The sequence below is a fragment of the Struthio camelus genome, chromosome W (genome assembly GCF_040807025.1).
Source record: "Struthio camelus isolate bStrCam1 chromosome W, bStrCam1.hap1, whole genome shotgun sequence".
Taxonomy (NCBI): domain Eukaryota; kingdom Metazoa; phylum Chordata; class Aves; order Struthioniformes; family Struthionidae; genus Struthio; species Struthio camelus.
The window spans coordinates 18,756,014-18,775,523 of NC_090981.1; the positions used below are offsets into that span (position 1 = coordinate 18,756,014).

General features: G+C 35.4%; 1 protein-coding gene across 1 annotated transcript in view; it reads right to left on the reverse strand.

Annotated features, from left to right (window-relative positions):
• Positions 1–3,191: 3,191 nt before the first annotated feature.
• The window catches only part of LOC138064075 (long-chain fatty acid transport protein 6-like), a 40,776-nt gene continuing 24,457 nt past the window's right edge, over positions 3,192–19,510 (reverse strand). Inside the window, exons 5-10 of the mRNA XM_068924953.1 lie at positions 19,266–19,460; positions 11,280–11,370; positions 9,283–9,481; positions 8,574–8,671; positions 6,948–7,078; positions 3,192–4,332 (exon numbers count right to left, since the gene is read on the reverse strand). Of these exons, the coding sequence (XP_068781054.1) occupies positions 4,156–4,332; positions 6,948–7,078; positions 8,574–8,671; positions 9,283–9,481; positions 11,280–11,370; positions 19,266–19,460 (891 nt within the window). The 3' untranslated portion in view covers positions 3,192–4,155. The remainder of the gene's footprint in view (positions 4,333–6,947; positions 7,079–8,573; positions 8,672–9,282; positions 9,482–11,279; positions 11,371–19,265; positions 19,461–19,510) is intronic.

The following is a 19,510-nucleotide window of genomic DNA, read 5'->3' on the forward strand; positions in this document are numbered from 1 at the left end:
TTTTAGGGAGGGTTGATTTTCATTTAATGTTATGAGATAGCTGAACAAAGTGAGGCATCTTAGGCTGTTGTTTTGACAACATTTTGCTTTCTCGTATGACACATTTCTCTAATGAAATTTAATTTTTATATAACACAAGAGGAAGCCGAAAGGTCTTTAAAAATAATCTGTGTATCTGAACAGCACTTACTGCCTGAAGCTATTTCAGAATGTACCTGACAAATAGCATAGGGATTTGTCATTGTAGCAGAGATATCCAAGTATAAAAGGGACTGGACTTAGACTAACGGTGAGTCACGCCTAATGTTTTTGTGGACATAAGAATATCCCAACAAAACCAGTTTGCTAATGGCGGATTACAGGTATTTGTATAGATGTAAGCTTCTCTTCACAGAAATTGGATTTGGCCAGCAAAATAGAAATGGAATCTTTTTGCTTATACTACAAAGAGGTTTTATAAATCTTACGGGGGAATATGGCCTTGTTACGACAGTGGTATATGACTGATTACAGTGCTTTCATATATCCTCAGTAAATATTTTCCTCTCCTACCTCTTATTTAATTCTAATGAAATGCTTGGATAGAGAATGAGCTGAATGCGTACTGCCATCATTTTGTCAGCAATTTGTTGAGTTAACGAACATTTGCACAAAATTTTGTGTGTAATTCCAGGAGTGCACACAAATATCTGTGTGCTCCCAGCTAACTAGAATTAGATTTCTAAGTGCTGGCAGAAGTATGATTTAAGACATAATCTTCTCCTCACTATTCCCTACTAGTTGATTTAGGCAGTTCTTGCTCTACAAGCTGGCTTTTGTGGATGCTATTCTCAGGCATATAACTTTCATTGTACATTTTATAAGGTGCTGTCAAACCACCCGAAGTGAGATCTGTGAATTCCTCTAAGCATCTGAGCTCTTGAATTAGGCACTGAAACAATGCCTGTAGCAGCTGTGTTTCCTTCAGCTATTTAGCCTCAAAGATGAGGAACGCTTGTTCCTAATTCAGCCATTTAATGTCCTCAAATAAAGCAGGAACGTACATGTCATTTGTTACAAGATACAGATATGCTTACAAGTACATAAAAAGATGGTAATGGTATTTATAACAGGAAGCGTTCTAAGCAGCAGAGCTTCAAAATGTGCTGTGCCTTTAGAACTTAATCCAGGCTTTTCCGAAATGATAATCTTTGTATCCAAGTTTGATTTGGGCTATTACAGAGATAAGATCCACTTATAAAACCTGTTGTACAGTTCAAATTTTCATAGCTAATGTCTTGATTCCAGTTTTTTAAAAGAATTTTGACAGCCTGAAGACTCCATTCCACTTTCTTAGGAAACCTTACATAGCCAAAAGTGCTACTCTCTAGCTGAAGGCAGTAAAGAGTTTGAAACCTTCTCTTTCCTTCCTGGATCTCACTATATCTGATTGGCTTAGTCACCTCCGGTTCCCAATGTTCTAGTGTCTCATGGGGCATATATCATGCTCACTGTTAATTGGCAGTTTCTTTAACAACTTCAGTTTTAAAAGTGCAGGAAAGGTGTCAAAATTTAGCATTATGAAATGCAGATAATAGCAATCTTTAAGAGGTATAGTATTTTTCACTTACACTGTGTTCAGGTATTTAGAACAACAATAGAATTATCTAGACGTATTAAGTTTATTTCATTGCTTTCCATGTCATTAACATTGCAATCTAGAGTGCATGCCATTCTGTCTAAACCTAAGAGCAGTCCTGCTTTTTAGCTTCTGACAGGCAAAAGTACTTTTTTTAAAAGTTTAAACCTCCACTTTGGCATTTTGAATCAGTGACATCATTAGGTTTTTATGCGTACACCAAAGAAGACAATCAGTAGTTTACTAATGGGAGATTACATTTGTTTATTCTAATCTCTCTCTTTTTTTTTAATATGTGATGTTAGCAGAGCAGCTCTCCCAGCTGCACCCCAGCTGCTCTCTCAGCTGCACCCCAGCCACCCTCAGCTGCTTCTTTCCCCACTACCACACAAAATGAAACTTCCAGGGCAACTACTGCCACATGGTTTTGCGGTAACGCTCAAGCTCTCAGCCCATTCTGCATGTTGATCTGGGCATGAGGGTAGGGAAAGAACAGGTTGGTACAAATATTTCAGCTATTTTATTAAAGTAAGGGCCTACTTGGATGTTTTGCATAAACATTTTCATTCAGCCAAACTTCAGTGCCAGTTCAACAATTTACATCTCCTTGGGAAATGTGACAATTTGCTGTAACATGCTTTGGTTCATCCGCTGGCTCCTAACCTACTTGCTAAAAGAATTACTGAACTACAAATAATACACTCCTCTAGGAAGAACAGAGCCTACAGCCCTAAAGGTCTTCCTATTTTATATTCTTGACATCACAACCGTCCTACCTCTGGAGATGGGGTACAGGACAGAACTCTTTTAGTAGGCCTTGAAAATAGGCAGATTGTCCAGACTGTCAAGGTTAAACTAAGGAATAAAAGGGAGTTGCTGGAATTCTGTATTTTTCTAGTTGTAGCAGCTGGGGGGCAAATACTTGTAGGCTACTCAAGCTGGTTAAGTTAGGAGAGTCCTCCTGCTGCTATAATACACTGCAGAGCTGGGAATCACCAGTCAGCTGCCCTAGTAGCAGCTAGAGCATGAAAGATAGCATGAAAGATAGCACGTATGCATTTTTCTTCCTCTAGTGCTCTTTCCTCCCTCTTCCCCCAGCCTCCCCACACAGAAACATTCTTCTCCATCTTAGAGACTTGACAGTATGGTGACACTCTCAAACATCTTTTTAGTTTCTCTGCATCCTTGGTTGGTGTTTTTAAGGAAAATCAGGGCAAAATCATAAACAGAATATTAAGAGCTGACACAACTTCAAGAAAGTTCTAACATCTTGTTTAAAAACAAATTTGAAAGAAAAAAAGAAAGCTTTAAGTAATTACGTCCTGATCTTTCAGGCCATTTTCATATCACAGTCATGCTGGAAAAGGGACTTCTGATGGCCAGTGTTGAACAGAATCTCCCTTGCAGTATTCTATGATATTGCTTCTGGCTGTTAGGGCAACTGGTGAAAGCATCACAATCCATAAAAGGAGGACATTGTCCCTATATTTTTACTGCGTGAGTAGTGTATTGGAACAAACCAGAAAACAGACTTTATACAATCAGACTTAAATCAAACCAAGACGCTGTGGAATTTGTTTTAAATGAATTTATACTTTATTTTAAAACTTTTTAAAAGTAGTATATTAGAACATGATTTAGAATTTGTAAATTTCTGCTATATTTTAGTACCCATAAAATAATAATCCCTAACAGTCATTAACAAGAGTGAGGAAGCTATTTGTCAGTCAATATGTATGATACAAAGTGCTAATATTATTGTTTTAATCATTCTTTTTATAAGAGCTGTTTTCCCCTTTAAGTATACACATTGTCTCTGCCTACTGCTGATCTGGTACTACACAAATTATAGAAGTATGGCCTGTCTTCAGAATTTGACAATCTAAGCAGCAAGTTTACAAATAAAAGAAAGAACGTGGATTATGACAAAAAGTCTCAGCAGTGATGTTGGTATAAATCTTTTAGTTTCAGAGTTGTTTGGGGGGCATTTTCTGCTTTGTTCTCTTTCATCTTGTGTTCCATCGAAGTCCTCTGCATAAGGGTTGTTTTTTCTTCCAACCACTTATCAAGTCTTTATGTCTTAAAATATATATTCATAAGGATATATATATATATGAAGTGGAAACTACAATGAAAGAAACGTTAATGGTACATTTTCTCTCTCTCAAATTAATAACCTTCATCACCACATATTTCTCATCTTCTGAGATTTTTTTTCTACATATCATTCTGCATATCCCTCATTTTTTATTTAGGACACAGAAAAACTGTGAGGCATTTATATTCCAAAATTAAGATAAAAAAGATCTCAGACATGTTTTACAGGTCATCTAGTTATATTTGGTCTCAAGAGGTAGAAAATAATTAGTGATCAATAATGATCAAATGAGGAAAGATACAAGAGACATCTCAATTTAAGTATCAAATATATAAAATGTTATTTTGGATAACTATATATAAATACTGGTGATTAATGTTCTTGCTTCTTGCACAGTAGCTCATGTAGACTGTCTCTTAATAACCTAGCATTAGGTTAATTAAAGTTTCATTTGCCCAGATAAGATCCTCTCATGTACTTCTTTGGTTAACAAGACGTACGCTTGCTTAGAGCTATCTAAAAAATAAAGTGGATCAGTGATTGTAGATGGATCAAAACCTTCATCCACCAATCGAAATTTCTGTTGTTTGAAAGTTCCAGTCATTTCCATTGTTTCCTGTGGAAGAACAAAAGATTTATTACTCAGTAGATGGACTGAGCTCCTTTTGTTTTGCTCACATTCACATTTATTTTAAGAAGTCTTACTTGATATAAGAGTAATTCTATTTACTCTCATTAGTCTGGAAAACACTTGTTTTTCCCTGAACTTTTGTGCTGCTATGGAACAACAGCTGGAAATATGGTGGAAACAGGTTGCAACCTGTCACTTTTTGCAAATCAAAGTCTTCAGTGGGTCCCCATCCAGCACAGGACAACCTAGCTTCTTCATTCGTGCACATTACAAAATCACACATCAGAAGGAATCTGAGAGAGTAAAAACTATCATAATCAGGAACTGGCTCTTGATAACAATTCATAGATTTCTCTGTATCCATGACTACTGTCACCTTAAAAAAGAGATTGAAAGAGTCATATTAGACCACTCAGCCTGGTCCAAATAAAGACTGATCTTCACCACACATTTTGTAATGTTTTGTTCTTTTTAATGTCAGCATGTTCCCTTGGGAAAAGTAGTGGGAGGCATCTCCACTGAGTTTTTTTTTTTTTTTTTTTTTGCTCTTCAAGGTTTTTTTCTAGACTTTGTCTTGCTTTCCATTCACTTTGAACAATATACAACTCCTCTCTCTCTTTCCCCTTTCCTTTCATTGCAGTCATGTCTAGTACAGCTCCTGTTTCTTGTCTTCTGTCACAGCAACAGACAACTCTGTCTGCCTTGTTTCTCTAACACATCCATTTCTCTGGTAATTCCACTCCTCTCCCTACTCCTTTCTTCTTACACTCCTACACTTGCCTGGTCCTTTCTACCTTCAAAACAAATAAGATTTAGCCTTTTCCGTCAAAAATTTCTGCCGCAGGCACCACTAACCTCTCCAGCGAACACCTCTTTTCATTTTCACCTCAAGTGTCACTGAGCATATGATTTATGATCCATCTTGGACTGAACAGCTCCACTGTCATTCTAGATCATTCCAGTTAAGTCTCTGCTGTTGCACTCCATTTCTTCCTTAAACACTCTTGCCAAATTCCCAATGGCCTCTTTCTTACGCAGTATTAGTGCTAGCATTGCTTATTGCCTTGAGCTGTTAGCAGACCTCGATGCATTCATTAATTCTGCTCTTGACACTACCCCATGCGCCCTGGACTTCTGAGAGTTTGTTGCCTTCTGCTTCTTTTCCCCTTATCCTCCTATCCTCTCCCGCACACTTTATGACCCCTCTCTGTCATCTTCTCTTCTACCTTTACATTTACATACATGTGTCTACTCTGCAAACAGAAAATAAAGTATCATCTCCAACAGTTCAGAGTTGTATCTAATCCAGATCTACCTGCTTTAAAAACTTTTTGACGTATTTTAATGTATGATTACATATCAAATCAAGGTCAATGGGTTTTTAATTTCCATTTTTTTCCTTGAAGTTCCACCTGCTCCTCTCCTGATTAATGAGAGAAATACCACCATTTACTCATCTAATGTAGCCAATTTAATTCAAATTCAGTCTAAGCCAAGTTCCAGATGCATCAAAGATTTGGCTTCCTTCTGCACAGCATCTCTGTGATAAAGGCTTTTCTGTACATCTCTATAGCAATTTATCTAGTGTAGGTTCTCGTCATTTCATTAACTGATTGCTGCAACATTCTGTGTATTTTTGCTTGCTCATAGCAGAATGCTACTGCAAAGGGTATCCTCCTAGACATAATGAAATACGTTTTTTCAATTGCAATCTCTGATTGGCCCAGAGTGCTAACATATCCTGTGTTCTCTTTTCAAACAAGCATTTTTTTCTCATCTTCCCCTCAGAATGAGGAGACTTCCTTCATAAACATCTTCAAAAACATTTTGCTCTTTGCCTTTGTCATGATGTTTCCAAAACACTTATCAAAAGTTAAGATGCTGATAAGCAATTTTCTATACCCTTGCCTTTATTCCTAGCCATATATAGTCTCCTATATTAAATTAGGAATTCTTTAGGGGAGGGTCTAATTTTTTATTCCAAACTGGGCAGCAACCACAGCAAGGTACTAGTACACAGTTAGGGATGACAGGCACTCTGATGATAATGACGGTGGCACTAATAATAAACATTTTTAATTCAGGACCAATAAATATGATACCTTTTAAAACGCTTTAACCTTCTTGCAGCTGTATTACACTGCAAATAACATCTCATTTGTTGTGCATTATCAGTGTGTCTCCTGCTTTGGCTTTACCTCTCTGCTCTCTCATTTCCACTAAATAAAATGGATTTTAGATTATTTTCTCCAGATGCACTGGTTCTCATTTTACTAATCTGAACCTTTTCATTTGTGCTTCTAATCACCCTAAATTCTTTCGTATGATCTCTGTCCTTACGGATATATGCAATTCCTCCCACTTTAACGTAATCTGCAAATTTCATTAAATGTTTATGTAATTTCTCTTCCAAAACTCCATTAACAAAGATAGTAAATAGGACCAGTTCAAAAAAATACTTAAAAGCTAAAAAAACTAAATTATGTGATATGTGAGCAAACATTTTCTTTCTGTTTGCCATACTGACTTTTATTTGTTTAACCATTTCTGTGTTCACATGAAGTAGATGTTTATGTGTATGGTGCGGTAACACAGTTTACCTGGACTCTTAAGAAAAGAGGACAGGCATAACTTGGTAGATAGGTGACAACTTGCTTATACATTTTCTCCAAGTCCAATGTTGTATTCTCCTTTAAAATGAGAGAGGCCATTCCCGCTTTTCCTTCGTGAGCTGGAAGAAAAGAAGGGAGACATAAAATTTTAAAGATTAATACAATTTAGATGTTTGTGATCAACCTTACATTTAAAAAAGAGCTATAGCACATTAATAAACTGATAATAATATATAATTTTCTGAGTTTCAGTAACACAAGCAAATTATATTTATATCTGATATGATGTTGCATCTTTTTGGAGATTGTGCTGTTACAGTTAAGGAATAATGCCATAAACAAGTTAGGCAGGTAAGCATAAATGGAGTACCATCTATCTATGTTCAGTATTAATCAATACATGTTGATAAACATCAGTACCATCCCCTTCTCTCGAAACAGAGCACTAAGCCTCTTTCCTAGATTTGCCAATTATGTCTTCTCATTGGTTTTAGTTTTTCTCTCTTGCTAGTATCTTTTCTCAAGGCTGTGGATCTGAATGTTGTCAGCTAAGAGAGAGATCGAAAGCGTCAAGAAATTCTAACTGGTTTGTTTCGGAAGGGAGACACCACTTTGGGTCTATGAGAAAGACTGGAACAGGTAAAATATTATAAAAACAATAAACTTCAGCAATCAAAATAACTGCTCATTTTAACCATCAGATAGCAATAACAACAGAGACATTCTACCATTGCCTCCTTACAATCCTTTTCTGGTAATGCTACAACTTTTGTGGTGAAATTGTTTTGTGCACATTTAAGTACAATTATCAAGACAGTGTCGCATAAACTGGTCCAGTTATTTCTTTATAAGGGTAAGAATCTGCAGGTAAATGTTGTATATAAAATGAGAAACCTTCACATTTTAATTTTGAGTCTACTTTTCAGTTCCTCTTCTTTATTATGATTTTTCTTGTGTGCTGGTCTTAAAATAGGGGTAAATGACACCTTTATCAAATTTAAAACTTTTACCACTCAAGAATATTCTAAAGAGGATTTAGCCGGAACGGAAAGCAGACCCAGATTACTGCATGACTATTAACTAAAAAATAATTATTGAAAAGAAATTATATTCTTTTCTTTCTTATCGTATAATTTATTTATTTTTGGCTGCTTTTCTCTCTTATCTGGTCCTTCGTTTTTGAAAAATTCCTGGTTTTAGATGGCTTATTAGGCTCAGTAAAAGTGAATTAAGACAGTAAAATTGCTTCACTTAGTAATGAATATACTTTTCTTTAGAGTAACTTTAAATCTTACCTTGCTGACATGATTTTATCTGACATACGGATATGTGGATTTTCCACAGATGTGAATTTAGTAGTGCTTTAAACTAAATTATGTAGCTATCACAAATTCATGGAAAAATACCTTTTCAAAAATACACATCAAAAGGCATGATTCACTCTTATTCACAATCTGTTGGTATTTTTATTATCTGCAGCTACATTTTAGCTAGGTATTAAACAGCTGACTCAGTCAGAAATGATTCATAGGTTTATAACATGAAATAAAAGTTATGAGGGTTAATAACAAAATCTTGAGGAAAAAAAGACCACACAGCTAAAGCTGTTCTTACCTGGCACAGATACACCATATACATTTGCTTCTTGTATGAAGTCCAACATTACTATCGCATCAGAAACTTCAGTGGTTGCAACATTCTCCCCTTTCCATCTAAAGCATGTGAAAAAATAATTTAATCATATGCAACCGTATGGACATCTACTCTTAAAAAACATTAATTTTAGTAGGAACTCCATTCATTTTAGATTAATAACACCTTATATTTGTTCCAACTTGTCACCTTCGATTAGTAGTCTGAGCACCAGAAGACATCATTTGTCATTGAAATGAGACTGGATATTAGATATCACTTTAAAGGACAATGAAAGCTCATCAAAATCCCATATAATGGTTTTCAAAATTTTGATATACATCTAGCTGTGTCAAATATCACTATTCTTCTGCATTTGGCATATTTTTCTCTAGTTTCATATCCAAATCTCCTTGTTCCCAACAAATCTATCATTTGCTAGTATGCTCCTTGGAAGGAATGTTCAAAAAGCTATAATTCCTACAAGACCTTCTGAAAATTAGACAGCCAGCTGTGCAGGTGCATTATTTACAAAATGAAGCCCCTATCATCCACTTCAGAATTGTTATAAACAATATCAAGATAGTTATAAATCAAGCCCTCATGGCTGAAAACAAATAAAACAGTAGTATTCTATTCTGTGTGTCTATGCTTTTTAATGAGGAAATGTAATAAGAAATGATGATTATACCTGAATGTGTCTCCAATCCTGTCCCAAAAATAAAGAAAATTCTCTTGGTCTTGAACCATTAGATCCCCAGTATTAAAATAAAGATCTCCTTTCTTAAACACGTCACAGAGTAACTTCTTTTCTGTGTGTCTCTTATTGCCAGCATAACCAAAGAACGGATTCTTTGCATTCACTTTGGAAATGAGAAGACCAGCCTCACCTACACAGAGAAGTTGAAATGAATGTAAACATAAGATACCATTTTATATTTCCTGTACTTTACCTCAATGTTAATTTGCTACATATAACTTTAAAAGACCACGAGCCACATTTGGCAGGGTTCTTTCAGTATGTGTGACCTTGTAATAGCAACTTACTCTACTGCTTTGCAACTTGTGTAGTCACCTCTAGGTGCAAAGTGACCGTGCAAAGAGACACAACAATACTGCCAACTCAAGAAACCAATATTTTGTATTACTCTTGATGACTCAGTAAACAGTTGTTTCTCAGAATTATCCTCCATCTTCTTGTCAAGTTCACTCATACATTCATTATTGTCACAAAGTCCATATGCACTCCAAGTGAATATTATACCTCATTCCCCACAACTTACTGACTTTGTAGTAAAGACTCTCTGCTTCAGCTGCTTTTTTCTGAATTAAAAAGTTTTTTTTTAAGGCAGGTATTCAATCCAGGCATTAAATACCTACTTAATCTCCTTTCAGAAGTTCTGAGAACACTTCTGAAGAGTTTTCATTAATGTGGTACAGCATCATTGCTTTCTTTTCAGAGTCAACTATAGAAATTTTAATATAAAGTTTACTCAAAAAACATGGAAAGATGGCGAAACCTGTCATACATGTACAGCATCAGTGTGTTAGTTTGCTGAAAGCAGAGTAGTTGTATGAACCCCTCACCATTCTGGAAACATGTTCTGAACAATAAAACTTAAAGAGTTACTTAAGTAGCTCACTTAAGTAAGGTTAATTACTTTATCAGAGACAAGAATTATACAAATGAAAATACATACAAATAAAAATAGATATACAAAGGAATGCAGAATTTTCACAAATAATTTACGATCATCTCCTCATAAAAGAGCTGTACCTGTTTCCATAAATCAGGAGTGCTTAAGGTAAAAAAATTTAGTTCAGTGGTAGTGTCACTTAGCCATGATGGTCTAAGGATATAGGACATGCGTAAGGCAAAGTCTTTGGCAGAGATAATAGTTTTTATTAAACTGACTGGTATAACTGGAAAAAAAATTCCAGATCAGTTTGACATACTTGCATATCACTTCCTATAAAATTTTACCCACTTAAACCTTTTGGGGATCATATTCTCCTGAAGGGTGTCCAGCTTTGATTAAAACCTGCTAGAGAAATCCACAACCTCCTTTGAAAAATCTGCTTCAGCTCCCTGTTAAAACTGTGTGCCTGATCTTCAACACGAATTTGTCTCACTTCAGCTTCCTGGCATTAGTTACAGCTAGCACCTTCCTATAGTACAATAGAGATACCTTAGTATGTGATAAACACTGAAAATATGTCTAATCAAGAGATAACTGACATCTGATAAGTGTTTTGAAAATAGCCATAATCAATTTACCTCTTTTTATATATATTTAATAAACTAAATAGAGAAACACTAATCTCTCACCAAAAAACATTTGCTCTAATCCAGCAGTCTTTCTTGTGGATCTTTTAGGCAACCATCTCAATGTGTTAATCTCCTTTGCAAATCCCAAATCTCATTACCTCCATATTCAGAGATAATATCACCTCATCACTTTCGTACATTACTCTTCTGTGAATATATTCAAGGATCTCATAAGTTCTTCTGTCAGCATAGCTGTGCTTAATGCTGTTCTGCCTTAGAGCAAGAAACATACCGCTTTTGTAGGAGCAAAAGTAAAAGGGGATGTTGGCATAGTACAGTAACACAATAGCAAGGTTCCTTAAAAAAAATCTTGTATTAAAATCAAAAGGCCATTTTAGCCTATTATAATGCATACTTACCTTTCTTAACTTTCTCACACCAACCATGCTTATTTCTAACAGGTTCGTCTTTTTGGAAATCATACTTGATTAAATCGAATGGGAAAAAAAGCTAAAAAAGGGGGAAAGGGTCATCAGTTATTAATATACACAGTGCCATCTGGTGGCGGCAAATATAAGCAAGGAAACCATTTTTCTTACTGCATTGTTGCTCATCAAAACGTTGAATGCAGTTTCATTTAAAACTGCAAAATACTCTGTACGTAAACTTAGACAATTTGCTGGAGAAAAGCAACGTCAGAACATTGTAATGATCTTGTAACATTCAAAAATACTCGGTGAAAACACAGATTTGTAATTGTTCATTTCCATACAACTGAGTTGTGGGACCCAAAGCTACTTCTGGAACCAGATTCTTTTCTGATTTTAATCAGCATAGCTCCTGTGACTACTCAGAAATGCCAATTTATAACATAGAAAGTCAGGCTTATAGTTTCAGTGAGACTGGTCGTTACCGAAGCTGTGCTTGGAGGCACCATTACAGAATATTGGGGGGAAAAAAAATCTCTGGATAGATCAGCAGCAATATAATTTGCTGTCCCGTTTCACTGCACTCGATGAGGCTTAGGTTTCACCTGATTGGCATAGCCTTATGTCGGAAGCAACATTGCAAGGAGGGTTTGCTAAGCAGCAATCTGTACTTGCTAAGCATTCTCAGGGCTTTCTGCTTCCTTTTTGCTTAACTAGCCTCAGTTCTTCCCTCCGACTTTCTCAGATTTGCGTATTTTGGAAAGCGCTGCCATCGGCACCACCAGAACGATATGTATTCCCAGGTCATTTGATGTGGTTATGTAGTTGTGCGCGTTCCATAGTCAAGTCAGGGTTAGTTCTGCCTTCTTCTGAAATACTGTGAACCCTTGAATGCAAACACTGCGTGAGTTATACAGCTAGCTTCCCTCTTGTATAAGGCTCACAAAGAACGTGGCACTAGGTAAACTGACAGAGAAGGCAACATATTCATATCGATACTAGATATCACAGTATTTCTTTTCTCTAAATATGCATCATTTACTTTATTTTTCCACGGTGACATAAATCCAAATTAGACCTAAGAGATATTGACAGATACGGTATCACTGATACTCTATGGACCGCTGTGTCTGCAGTCATTTTCCCAAGGATTCAATTTGCCCAGCTCTAGAGTTTTCTGATTTCCCTTTTTGTAAAGAAGTGCATCAGCAGTGTATTTCATGACTGGACTAACCAAAGATATATAATTATCTTTTTCTGAAGAAATCTTGGCATACCAAGTGGAAAAAAAAACAAATAAAAAGCTGCTAGTATACACCTGTAGTTTTTACTAGCAAGAAATGAGATGTAATTGAAGGATGGTGTTATGAGGGTGACTAAAGTAATGGGTAGGATGCCAAAACATAAAACCCTTCTCTTTCCTGCAATTAATTAGGATGAACAGTTGCATAGTGATTTCATCCTAATTTGAAATCCTGCTGCAGCTATATCACATCATTTTGTTCTCAAGGTTGTCTGAATAAATAGCAACCTGAAGCCAAACATTAAGCACACAGATTCAGCCTCATGGACAGACTTGATCTATTGAGTCTTGTCAAAATTCACCACTGTATCTCACTTCTCCCCAAAGTCTGAAACAAAAAGATATTTTTAACTGTTGGTCAAAGGAACAAGGTTGTAGTGTGAAAATTTGAGTCATGATCCAAGAATCAGACACTCTTTTCTAATAAAGTGAAAGGGAAATTTTTTCGTAGCTACAGACTGTAATGTTTAGCGAAGTCATGAATTTGAAAGCTAAAGAGTTTATTTTAATTAGAACTACACTATTCTTGCTAAAACAGATCGGGAGGTAGTCATAATAAATGGAAGTAATTTTTTTCTTGGGGTCTCTTCTTTGGCTCCATCCACTCAATTTCTGTTCTTTCTTTCTTTTTACACATTGATCTTTACTACTATCATAGATTTTATATGACAGATGAAGTGAAAAGCATAAATAATAACAATTAAATAGTATAAAATGAAACGTTATTTTGATATTTTTGATTAGGGCACAAGTGAGTGCCCCGTTCCATTTTTATCTGCTCATTGCTTCAAAGCCTAATAGCTATTTGTCAATTTATTAGTTTGTATGATGTATTATTTGTAAGATGTTTTAAATACTTAGAAGCTGTAATTTAGTATCTGAGATCATCTAACAAAGACTGTTGGAAGTTTTCCTCTTTATGTTGCTGCTTGCATCTTTTAGCGCTTGCAACTTTAGTATTAACTATGCTAATTCCAGTTAGCTCTTTGAAATAATAGTCATGCAAATATCCAATTAAAATAAGAAGAAAACAGCACAGACCGCATCAGACCTGTACAATGAAACTGGATGCTAGCATATATTTTGTGCAAACAACTGTCTTTATGCTTTTTTTCCATGTTGTATATGAGGAAATGTAAGCACTAGAGCAAAGCTTTTAGTCTAGCTACAGGCATACATCTGTTTTATCTCATTATTTAAAATTATTGGAAAACAGGGCCTGAACTATTGAAGCATTACCATATTATTCTCACAGCCTACTGCATACAGTGTTCATCTATTTTTATCTATAATTTATTCCCTAAAGCACCACATAAACGTAGCAAACAAAAAACAGCATTTGACTAGTTGAAACTTGTAACGAGCTGAACTGCAACAGCATTGTCTATTACTGTACTGCTTGGATCTTATCTAACAATGACATCACAACCCTCTTTATTTTTTAAACAGTTTGTTTGGAAATAAGTGAGCTTAAATATTGTTTTGAAAATAATTTTGAAACTCGTAAAGTTTAAACTTATGAAGAAAGATCAGAGAACCTTAATCAGGGAAAGATCATAAGCTATTGCTTTTTATTTAGTGTCTTATTTGTTTTAGAGGTGATAAACTGTTGCATTCTCTGTGAGAATATCTGTTCATAAAATAAAGTGCTACAATTATCAGGCCAACCATCTTGAAAAAGTGAAGTGGCAGAAAATAAAAAAAATCTGGAGTGCAGTAACATCATATCTTAACTAGGTTTTAAAAATATCCTTGTAATGTTTTATTTACACTAAAGGAGTAGATGTGCAGGTCCTCTGCATAGTTCGGTTAGCTAAAGTAAACAAAACTAAGCAAAAAAGCTTTTAAAACTATGCTTGATATTAACTGGATCATTACATAATATTATAAGACGACATCTTGGAATATACTTGAAGTACCTTAGATTATTTTAGCTCAAAATTAAAAGCTTAAAAAAGCAGCAACAACACTTAATTTTCAGATACTAAGTTTTAGTCTTTGCTGTCTATTGCCCCCTGAACTTAAGTGCTTCCAGTGCTTGGATTAACACTTATCAGTATATTTCCTGTGAATACGATTTTCCAAGGTCTTAACATTTGGCCAAACTTGACCTCAAGTTTTGCTTTTATGCTAAAATGCATCTCTTCTGCCACTCAAGTTCTACAAGCATATAAAAAAGCGCATAACACCAATTCTGCATTGTTGTGAAGAAGGAAAAATGTTTTATATGTTGTAATGATTTGTAATTTGTTATCGTATTCCATTTTCCATCAAATAAGATTTAAACATTTTTCAGCTCCCAGCTGATTCCAAACCACTCAATTCTGAGTATGAGAGATTTAGATTCCTGCAATACTTGGGATATTTAGATTCAAAATGATAAAAAAATTACATTTATAAATAAAGTTTGGAACATGAATTTTTTCAGTGCTGTTTTTCAGGAGAGCTCATCATGGATTATTTTTGCCGTTATTATAAGCTTCCTTGGCTCTCATCAGTCTGGCTCTCCCATTACGTTTTTTCTGTTGTCACACCGTCTTTTAAGTGCAAGACAGAGATTTAATACACATATTTGATAAGCGCTACTGAGAGTCTTACAGCTTTTTCCCCATATCAATTTTTATATGTATATAATGTATAAGATTTATATTAACCATATGATTCATATGTACATATGAATGTCAAGTGTAAATATTAAACAGCAATGTATTATTTTATTATGTTGATCCATACACTGTATATCTTCTTGTAAAACATTTCAAGAGCTGCAGCTAAAAAGCTATTCAGAGGTTTCTACTGCTTTGTTCTTTGAGTCTGCTGGACGTCCTTACTGAAGGATTTATTCATATATCACAGTGACGCTTTCAAGCACATGAACCAATCCCTCTTATATTAGTAGTGTGAAAAACAAGTGCAAACAAGAACATTGCCTTGAGTTAGCAACTTCAAACACAGTGGCTTCTTGGATGTCTGACAAACTGCTGTAACAGTCACCGATTTGTTCCCACTAACTAGAAGTATGTCAAATTGGGATTATCGCTATCTCCACAAATTCACTTATTTCCCTTTTGTCATTAACTCCTCTTGGGTAGCTTGCGCCTGTTATTGTCTCTTCCAAATTATTTATGAAAATAATGTGTTATGGAGAACACCAATACTGATCATCAGTGTTCATTCCCCTCCCTCCTTTTTTTGGCAGTTAATAACAGAAAACTCCCTTTCATCATTCTGGGTGCTCAGTTTGTCTTTTACAGTATAGCTGTAACTTTTATCTGTATTTCACCTTTACTGTGCCATTGTCACTGCCTACAGCAAAAAAGCCTTCCTGTTTCTCTTCCTTTTTCCCCACTAAAAATCTTATACTTTGAACCTACTTCTTGTTATTCTGGAGTCTCTCAATATCTGTATGCATGGAGTTTTCTACTGCATTTACTTTATTCTGACTGTGCAACCGTGCCAACAGAAAGAGTATGTTTCCTCTGTCTCCTTTGCTCTATCACATACATGAACACACAACTCTCTTTTCCCCCGTTCTCAGTTTTCTTTCTTTCTCTTCACAATTCAAGAAACAGGTGTTTCAAAAATCCCCAGAGAGTACGTCTAAAGATCTCTCCTTACATTGACCCACATGTCAAGGGAATAAGGTTTCAAAAATTGTAGTAGCAGTTCTTTTTTCCTCTTCTCAGATTTCAGTAATGTTTTCTGCTCCCTCAGACAACTATATGGACAGAAACACTTAGGAATTGGGTGCCTGGGCCTTCTCTGTGCCATTCTCTGGCTTCCAGCAGTAGACAGTCTCCCTTACCAACTGCAGATCATTCAAGGGTCAGAGAAACAGAAATAAAGCTGCTCTCCTTTACATGCTGCTAGATGTCCAGTGGATGTCATTCAGAGTGACGTAAAACAAACAACAGTTATACTTCAAGATGCATTGTCTGATGATTGAAACATGTAAAATGTATTTTAAAAAAAACAACAACAAGTCTGAACTCAATCCAAATCAACTTATCTAAATCATTATAATACAGAGATAGTTTGTGTTACAATACTCAATTGCAGAGTAATCAAAAACACATACAAAAGAAGGTCCCGAAACTTTAGTATTTATTTAACTATGTATGCATATGTATGTATGTACATACAACAAAGTATATCTCACTATATTTTTAACATTCCTTTACTCTCCCTCCACCTCTTCTAGGCTTTTCTTGTCTGAAATTGCACTAAATCTAACCAAGCCCTGCTTCACGTGAACACTACTCTGTTTCAACGTATGGGGGAGCTGGCTGCTCCTGCAAACTGGAAAGTGGCATGAAGCCGATTGAAGGAACGGTCATTCCAGCGAGACTGCATAGGCAATAGCATCAGAGCTCCAGTAGTTACAGATTCTTTCTTTGGAGGACTTTTAATATGACATGTGTCACTACTGTAATATATAAAAAAAAAAAAAATAACATGCCATGCTGTTTCACGGACAAGGATTCTTCCAAAGAGAGGGAAGCCACGCAGCCCGAGGTGCTCTGCGTCAAAACATTACTTCTGAAAAAAAGTCCTGATGGAGCTTTGGAGAAGTACTTGAAAACTCCTCCATTTGGAAGATATTTGGGACAGATCTATTCCCATATAAAATGGGTCATATAATCCACCCACCAGCCTGGCTAGACACACCATGCCCATGTAATCAAAGCGAGGTAGTTTGTCTCCACATTGGATCTGGTTTCCAGTGACAATCTTTATTCTTCTCTCAGATTCTACAGACACTGAATGCCAAATGTTATACGTTGATGTAGGGGCTGGGAGCCAGTATATACCACAGGCCCCTGTGGAGAATGGTAATAGCTAAATATTCAGCCCGCTCACAAATATGTGCTTTAGTTACTTTCCTTAGAACAGAAAGTACAGAAATAACTACTGAATTCTTACTGTAGATTTATTTCTGGGGAAAAGAGAGTATTGAAAAAGACAGAATATGAATTGATTTCAAAGCCAAGCCAAATGCAATGAATGGCTTTTTTCCGGTTCATAAAATATCTTATAGTCTTTCCATATTTCTACTGAGTAAGCAGGGGGACAATCCATAATTATCTTAACAGACTATATTGATGTTTCCATAGACTAAAATAGTTCCAATTGGAATAATGCATAAATTATAGCAAAAATGTCTAGTGAGGTCAAGTATACAGTTACAACTGCATTTAGTTTTTAATTGCAGTTTTCAGAAGCTTTTTTTTTTCCTCCTCATTTGCAGTGACTAACTCAAATCATAAGTCTAATCATTAAAGAAGAATAAGTAGCACATTTCACGTGCAAAAAAAATTCTAATCTTCCTTTTGGAAATACAAACAGTATTTATTGGTATATGAAATGCCAATATTAACACACGCAAAGTATCACACTTCACACATTAGGTTGTTTAAAAATACAGAAAAATAAGCCAATAAATAGATAACCTCAGACCTAATCCTTTATCTGCTGTAACCTATACATGGCATTTCCAGAAGATTAATTAATTACAACAAAACTCTGTCAAAAGTTGTGAAATTCTGAAAAGAAGTTTACTCAGGTTTGGAACAAAAGTAAAATTTTTATAAGATTTCCAAGAAAAAAAGAGATTTAAAAATAATTAAAGCATGTGGCTTAGAAAAGTCTGAAACAAATGTGACCATGAGCTTTAAGGTTCCTCATTCAGCTACTACTCCCTAAATTCTCGATTTCTAGTTTTGTATAGTGCATCTGCACCTTTCTGGAGTTCCTCACAGGCATTTGTCAGAACCAGACATCCACTGTGCCTACGACAGACTATATAGATCATGTACTTAGAAAATGAGCAGAGTAAATCTGCTTAGATTGCCAAGCTCTGAACGGTTTCTGAAAAACATGTTCTCTCTTGTGGTCTCTTCCTGAGCGTTTCCACTTCCTGCCTGCAGAGTCTTTTTGGTTTTAGTAAACGAGTGCAAACTAAATATAGCAGACATGATAGATAAAGGGGCATGGAATTTTTTAATTAACACAGCTGGAAAATACTGTGTCATATGTAAAAACAGTGATTATATTTTTAACTTTTTCTCTTTGAAATTTAGGAATAATGAAATAAACCGGATGTAAAGTAGTTTGAGTTACTTCTTCTTAACTGTGCATAGGTATAAAATATCTCTTAAAGGTATTTCTGCTTATATTTTATTACCATTAATCCTTATTTATGTTAAATGTTTATATGGTAGCATGCAATACAAATATGCCCTTTGAAAACAGCTGTAAACATAATCTGTAGAACACTCAGTCAGGACACGGGACTTGCAAGTATATTTCACTGATCGTAAATTCTTAGGTATTAAAACAAACCCAACTTCCTCTGTTATGCATTAATATGGTAGAGATTTGGACAGATATTCCGAATCAACTCAAAACTCTCCGAAGAGAAGACCTTTTTGACTCTCTTGAATTCTAAGATAAATCTTGGTGTTCCTGCTGAATGTATAACTTATTTTGGCAATAAGCACTATCTGCAATACTTGGGCCGCTTCCAAGATATTACAGGGTAAATTAAACTTGCAATAACTGAATTAGAAATTTTACCCTAGACTTACGACTACAGCCCTATAACCTGTGGTCAAACTGAGAAATACGGTTACCTTCAGCACTCCCTCCAAAGTAAAACAGAATTAAATAGTCACCTTATAAAAGAAATTGGTACGTCCCACAGATCCAATTTTTCCTGTGTGGTTCATGAAACAAATGTTTCCTTCAGTAGCACCATAAAACTCACAGATCTTAACAGCACCAAATCGGTCTAAAAATTCTCTCCATACATCATTTCTTACTCCATTTCCAACTGCTAGGCGGACTTTGTGATTTTTTTCTCCCTCCTTCTGTTAAAAGAAAAAAAACAACTGTGTAACAATAACTATATTATGATAAC